Genomic DNA, 7,894 nt, shown 5'->3' with positions numbered 1-7,894 from the left:
GAAAGGAGAAAATAGTTCCTTTAACAGCGAAGTTTATTCACACTAGTATTAATGTTGACTTATACCAAACAGAGTTGGAAAAACTGGAAGTTTTACCTATTTTTAGTTATGACATTTCATGCATTATTAAATTATGGGTATACAAAATACAAAATATAATCTTACCTATCCAGGGAGAGATAAAGTTTCTCAGTATCTCTTGGCTGGCTTTAGTCGTTCGTTCTTTTCCCTTTTCAAAGGCCACGGTAGAAAGGACATTTTCACGAATGAATGTAAACTTAACTGAATGCATATACGGAAGTTTGAAGCTGTTCAACACACCCGACATAGGTTGAGGTGGAGAGGAAACATGTGTTTCGTTTAAGTCTTCTCTTCAACGTTCTTCTGCTTATATACAGAATGGATATACAGTAATTAAAGTTGTCCCACTCAGACCATGTTAAAACGGACTGAAAATTTTATATGGGTACGTAATTTAATAAAAAATTTAAACTAAATAATAAAATATTATAATAAATACACTTAATGAAAATAAATTGCAGGAGTCTATTAAAGACATTATCGCATGCAGAAGTGATATTATATTTCTTTGCATAGTTGCATTCTGTAAGAAATTTTCAAGTTTGTTTTCTATAATTTACAATTTAACATTTAATCTTGTTTTCTTAATGAAACTGATGATTAAAAATATTTAATTTAAATTACAGTTCTGAATTTTATAATTCTTCTTTTTCTACATTATTTCGCTGGATTAATTATTTGGATAATCATTGGCATTGTAGGATTGGGATTATTACTATTGAGCTTATCATTATGGTAAGAATTATGAAAATAATACAGAAAGTATGATAATATTTTAAAAGTTTTTAAAATTATACTATTTTAAATATTGTGCCGTTTAGGTTAATCTGGAGAGACAAATATTTTCAAGCAGAAAACGCTGGAAGTCCTCAGCAGGACACTGATTCCCATATGTATTATATTGGCGCCATTACCTTCAGCGTTTCCTTGGTAAAACGTTAAAAACATTTAATCAATTTATATGAATTACAAAAATAAAATATAATTTGGTAATTACAGGTAATCTATGTATTGGTTGTATTAAGTATGAGAAAGAGAATACATTTGGTAAGCTTAGATTTTAAGTAACTCCATAGCCATACATTGAGTTTTAACTTAACTATCCACAGATACCTTTATTTAAGATTTAAATATTTAAATTACCTTAATTTAACGCACTAAATATTATTAACTAATATTTATGCATATGTAAAAGTTAATTAGATTGCATCAAATAATTAATATTACATAAATTTTAAGTGATATAATATTATTTATCTGTAATCATTATCATTAAAATAATACAAGTTCTTATATAATAAAACACATTATTAAATATATTAATATTTTAAAACAATTTTCTTCGTATGAATTAGGATCTGTAATAATTATTGATGATAATAATATTATACGGGATTATTAGGTTTACTATTGAGCGTAGTTTTCATTTTAAAGGGTTATTCTTATTTTAAAAGATTTGCAGTTTATTTAAGCTTTATACAAACATTTATATATTAAATGTTTATATTATTAACTTTACAGGTTGCGATGCTATTTGAAGAAGCGGGCCATGCTGTAAAATCTATGCCGATGTTGTTATTTCAACCGTTTTGGGTATGAAAATATTTAATTGAAAATAAAATTTGACTACTTTAAATTCACACACGTATATATTTTTCTTGTAAGAAATTCTTGTAGTTAGTTTTTATGTTTGCAAATATTCACAAATATTTCTTAAGGAACAATTTAATCAGAACTTATTATATTTGTCAGTTTTGAATGTACTAAGTCACATTTTCATTCATAAATATTTATCTTTATTAAAATAGATTTTAATAATTTATGTGTAATTCTTAATTAACATGCGATCCACTAGTGGCCAAGCGCTTCTGTTCCCTGAACACTGGTAATTCGATTGTATGTTTCGCTCATAGCAGGATGAACTGGCCACGTGTTTTCCGGGTTTTCTCCACGTTTTTAACACCTAAATAGGGATCCGTTATCCTTAAAATACCTCCCGAAAGGCATTTCCTTAGGCAGATCGCCCAAGTGTTGCGTTGTCGTAACTAAACAAATAAGTTTAATTAACATATTATCTGAAATATAATCTCCTAATGGGCGGCAATGAGAATAACAAATTAAATTTTTTATATATAAAATTCTGATTATCGATATAAATCTTTTATGTCTTTACGATGTTAATGCCACTTATTTTATACAGTATATTTACAAATTGAAAATTTATATTGTATATGATAATTCTCATAAATATATTTTAAATAACATTAATGAGGAAATTAAATACATACTATTATTAAATTAATATTATTGTATTAGAAAATTTAAACTATACGGTTCAAAAGATTTATTCTGTAGTGATTTCTCTACAGAATAAATCTTTTGAGTCGTATAGTTTAACTTTTCTAATCTGATTTAATCGTTTTAGTATCTAGACGTAATATTGCTCACAATAAAATGAATACTTTTATTTATTATTTTTTATGCTATTTATACTATAGTCTTATGACAAAAGAATTATCATTATGCATCTCTACCGGCTTAACTATAATTGTTTTGCTATAAAACATTTAAATTGAACGAACTTTATTTTCGAAATGATAGTTATTTAGATTTCACAAAACAAAATTGTCACTCTCATTACACTAATAAGCTGAGATTCCTTTAATCATTTAATCCTTTAATTGTTAGGCTGCAATTTGAAAAAATTGCAGACATAAATTTCCACTGTCGTCTGTCTGTCCGTCTGTCCGTCTGTCTTTCCTTAAACTCAAGAGCAACATTAGAAAAATGAAAGTATAGACCATATATCAAACCGTAGGTATACGAGGCCTCGATTAACTATATCTGAACGTCCGGTGTAAACCAAAAATTGCTTTATTCAGTTCAAAATTTTTTCCGAAAGAAGTTAGATAGATGACTGGCACGACTCCATTGCTGAAGGGAAAGCATGATGTACAGGGGCAAAACACAACAATACTACTTTGAGGTGGAGAGCATATATATGAAATGAAATAAATTAAATTTATGTATTTATTACTTTCTGGTATTTTATTCCATAATATGTATATTAACAAATCTTTCATATTTGCACTCAATAGTTCTTTTCTTTAGTTAAATACAATTTATTAAAATGTTAAACATATTTTAGTACTGTATTTCAAATTAAAATATTAATTTACAAATGAATTATTTCCTTCCTAAATAATAACGTTTTTTACTTTGTAGACCTTTGTTATTGCTGCCTCCGTAATAATGTTATGGATTGACGGAGTGTTTAGTTTTTACATTGCATCTGAACCTTATGTTATTCAAAGAAAACATATATATCCTCCTCTGAGTAAATTTAATAAGGTAATAATTGCTCTTATTATGTTCACTTCGAAAGCGATAAATTTGTTTATAATACAGCAAATACGCAAAACTGATACAAATTTTCGATTTGTTTAATTAAATACATGTTTATCTTTGACATAAAATAGATGAATATGCGTTATGAAATATATGTTTTTTAGATTTCTACGCTCTAATAATTATTCATCTTTAAACATTCCTGTAATAGTAATACAGTATTGAAAATTAAATTCAATATAATGAGTATTTAAAATAGACTTATGCAATTTTATACTGCATTTTATTTTATCACTTATTATACAAAATTCAATTTTTAATAGGTCCTATATATATAAAGAACTGAAAATTCATTATTAATTATTGTATATATGTTTAAAGCAATAATTAAATTACTTTATTATTGTTCTTTATCTTTATATATAAAGAACTGAAAATTCATTATTAATTATTGTATATATGTTTAAAGCAATAATTAAATTACTTTATTATTGTTCTTTATCTTTATATATAAAGAACTGAAAAATTTTTATACAATTTTATGTATATAAAGTATCTTATTTTTTAAAAGTATTACTTTTGTTATTAATAAATTTTAAATCAGTTTTTTTATTATTACAATTGAAACATTCGTAGTCCATGATGTTCTACTTCAGTGTTATGTTTCTCTGGTTGCTGCAATGCGTTATTAGTTGTCAAGATGTGGTTATAGCTGGTACAGTAGCAGAATGGTATTTTTCCAGGTAAATTACATTTTAATAAGTTTTATAGTAAAGTGTTATCGTTTTATATGTTGATTTTAAAGATTATAGACTTAATCACATATCAACAATTATTACACATTTAACAAAACGTGTAAATACTGCCATTATACAACAATAATAGTATTTACTATAGATTGTGAAATAAATTGTAAAGGTAAAAATTTAATAAGTCCTTGTTATTTCAATTATAGAGATAAAACTAGACTAACTTCGCCGATAATGAAGAGCATAGGCCATTTAATAAGTTATCATCTCGGATCAGTAATTTTGGGAAGTTTTATTATTGCGATTATTAAATTATTGAGAATTATTCTTTTACAAGCTGAAAAAAGGTAGATCAGCCAAGGTTATTTATAAAAATTAAATTTTTTTCTTCTTTATGAATAACTTCTTTTATTTTTCTTTTAACAGAACGAAAAATAAGCATGACGGATCAATATTGAAATGTTGTGGATGTTGTTTTAAATGTCTGCAAAAGTTTCTTATTTATTTAAATAAAAATGCCTTCATTGAAATTGGTAATAATATTTAAATTTTATAAGTATAAACACATTTAACTGTTTTAATAAGTATTATATTATATTTCTATTTATTAAATTTTATATTTTGTAATAAAATTAGATTTTGATAATTGTCCAGAATATTTATAATCAGTATATATCATTTCATTGAATTTAAGACGAAAATAGATGTTACTAAAGTGATATTATTCGAGAAAATTATAATTATTAATATGTTTTGAAATCTTCGATTGAAAGCTAGAATTTCATTCCAATATTTTGAAGTGTATTAATAATCACAACCTTCGCGTATGGCATCAGTATTTTAATAACATCTGTTTTCATTTGAAATTCAATAAAATGATACATTTTAATTATAAATTTGAATATTACAATAGGCAGTACGATTACTGCTAGCATCTAAATACTAACAGCAATCGTACTATTATAATATTCAAAGTAAGCATTTCATCTGGATATATAGCCTATCATTATATGATAGATTTTCCTATAAGCAAATGCTATAAAAAGTGTGAACCAGAAGTCGAATTATTAATTAAAATGATAGTAAACATATAACCTGTTATTAAGTAAATATGTTTCCGTGGAAGTTTTAGTAAAGTTATTGATCAATAAACTGAAAAACAGTTTATACCAAACAATATCTGTACGAAAACTCACTTAACAATAAAGATTTCAGTAAAAATTTTATTATCATTACTTAATATAGTCTAATAAAATATTTGATAAAGTAAATTTTATAATTATGTTTCACTTTTAATTAATAATATAATTTAATATAATTTTTAACTGATTAAAAATAGAATAGTAAGTTGTTCCTGATGCCGACTTAACATTAATAAACTACTGTTGATATCACACTGTATTTTCGGTTAAAGCAAAAGTGGTCATTAAAGTTCTTTGTTATGAGCCAACTTTTAGTAGATGGTTCCTTTTAAAACATTTTAAACATTGATTTTTTTTTCTAATAATAAGTTATAGCTATTATTTAGTGAAACGACTTCAAAAAAAGTTAGTCATTTTGATATATTTTGACTAATTTTGCTTTTCACATTCGTAAATTTTCTAGAAATGTCAAAACTACGACACGATGCTAAGAAAAAACATATACATAAGATGCAAATTTTCGTTAAGCCATTTCTCTCTTATGGTTTGTTTTAATAATGAAATATTAAATGCAAGAATTACATTTCTCGTTTCTATTTATAATAGCATTTACAATTAAATTATTTTACTCATTAATAATAATGTCACCATTCTACTTATAATTATCCCTATTATACAAAACGGCATGAATTACATTAATTACAATCGTCTGCTTAATATAATTTTTAATTGCTAATATTTATTATTATTATTTTAATGCTAATGGCACTGTACTGTACTTATAATAATAATAATAGTAATAGTAATAAATAAAGTAATGCAGTATGTTATATTTATCTGGCTATTTGGAAAATGTAATGTATATGTATATATATATATATATATTATCACTTGAAGTTAAAAAGTATTAAAATTAATCTTTATATTTCATTTTATTATTTTAAATCATAAATTCTAGGTTAGAATTTGAAATTATTAACTCATGAATGAACAAATGTAATTAAATTTAAACATATATTAGTTTAATCAAATGTAAATTGATTAATATCAAATTAAAGCTAAAATTATGTTATCATTTTAGTCTAATTATTTTGTCTAACATAATATAATTTTTAAGAACTCTTTACAGTAAGTCTAAAAATACTATTTTAACAAATAATATTTTATAAATAGAAAAATATTTGTTCAAATAATTTCAAATTAATATGGCTTTGATTTGCCTCAGTTTTCTATAAGTTAATCTAACATTACATTTAAAGAACTGTTATACAAATATTCTGTAATTAAATTAACTTTAAGATTCTTATATTGATCTGCTATATTAAAATATTTTTATTATCTGTTACATTATTATATGAATTGCTTTTAAGAGACATCATAATTTTCCTCTATTCTATTGAATGATATTTTATTGACATTTTATTCTATATAATGTAATATTTAATTAAAATTTATTCAAAAACAAGTCTCTGAGCCAAATTTAATATTATTTTAATTTTTATTATTCATGAATTTTAAATAGTTCTATTTAATTTTAGTCGTGTTGTAGACTCATATTTTATCCAATATCTTTTTAAAATTTATTTAAAAGATATTAATTCTTTCTCGAAACACATGATTTGTTAAGTCTTTTTAAAAGTAAAAGTAGTTGAAGATTTTTAAGGTTCTAAATTTAGATTTCATACCCTAAAAAATATATTTATAATATCAAGAAATTCAACTTTTTAAAGCAATTTTTGGACATGGATTTTGCAAATCAGCTCAACAAGCATTTTCAATTTTAACTCGTAATGCATTAAGAGTAGCTGCGATCAACTCTATTGGAAATTTTGTCCTTTTCATTTCCAAATGTGCTGTGATGATAGTTGTTTGTATTATCGGATTAGAACTCCTTAAAGTGAGTACATTGAAACATTTTCATCTTTGAAATCAATAAAATGAAAATAAAATAATATAAGATTTACTTTCTTATAGAATAAAGATGATCTGAATAATGCATTAATACCTTTATTCACTGCTTGTGTTTTAGTGTATATAATATCAACATGCTTCATGTCTCTCTATGAAGTAAGATATTTTGTATTAAGATTTAATTAAAAAGATTTGGATTTATTAACAAAATTTAACCGGACAACAAATTGTTTATGTAGATGGTCATCGACACTTTGTTTATTTGTTTCTGTGAAGACTGTGAAAGAAACGATGGAATCAACCGTCCATACTTCATGAGTAAAAGTTTAATGGTAAGGATACTGTTTTTGAATGAAATATGTTATTTTTGAACTTCTAAAATCTTTAAAATAAATATATTTTTCTACCTTTTAGGTATTTGTGGAAAAAAGTAGAGTTGCTATTCCTGAATTTTATCAAAAAGAATTAGGAACATGACTTCAACTACATAAAAAGTAAAAGCATCTATACAGAATATTTTCTAAAACTTTTTAATATTGTAAAATAAATATTTTTTTATAAATCTAAGACAATTTAACTAGTTTTTATATATAATAAATATCAGAAAACTTGAATTTATTTAATACAGACTTAATAAAATTTAATACGTGTTTTTGATAAATT

General features: G+C 23.9%; 1 protein-coding gene across 1 annotated transcript; it reads left to right on the top strand.

Moving 5' to 3' along the window:
* Positions 1 to 436: 436 nt before the first annotated feature.
* LOC111623943 (choline transporter-like protein 1) lies at positions 437 to 7,855 on the top strand. Its single transcript, XM_023366684.1, has 14 exons — positions 437 to 466; positions 543 to 606; positions 708 to 816; positions 903 to 1,011; positions 1,081 to 1,128; positions 1,603 to 1,674; positions 3,307 to 3,432; positions 4,066 to 4,172; positions 4,385 to 4,525; positions 4,605 to 4,711; positions 7,051 to 7,217; positions 7,295 to 7,387; positions 7,471 to 7,563; positions 7,646 to 7,855. Exons 1-14 carry the CDS (start codon positions 437 to 439, stop codon positions 7,706 to 7,708), a joined length of 1,329 nt encoding a protein of 442 aa, XP_023222452.1. The 3' UTR covers positions 7,709 to 7,855.
* The last annotated feature ends 39 nt before the right edge of the window (positions 7,856 to 7,894 follow it).

Source organism: Centruroides sculpturatus, unplaced genomic scaffold (assembly GCF_000671375.1).
Source record: "Centruroides sculpturatus isolate CEXI.00-Female unplaced genomic scaffold, Cexi_2.0 scaffold455, whole genome shotgun sequence".
In the NCBI taxonomy this organism is placed as follows: Eukaryota; Metazoa; Arthropoda; class Arachnida; order Scorpiones; family Buthidae; genus Centruroides; species Centruroides sculpturatus.
The sequence above is the reverse complement of the archived record's forward strand: the minus strand, read 5'-3'. Positions and strand labels throughout refer to the sequence as shown.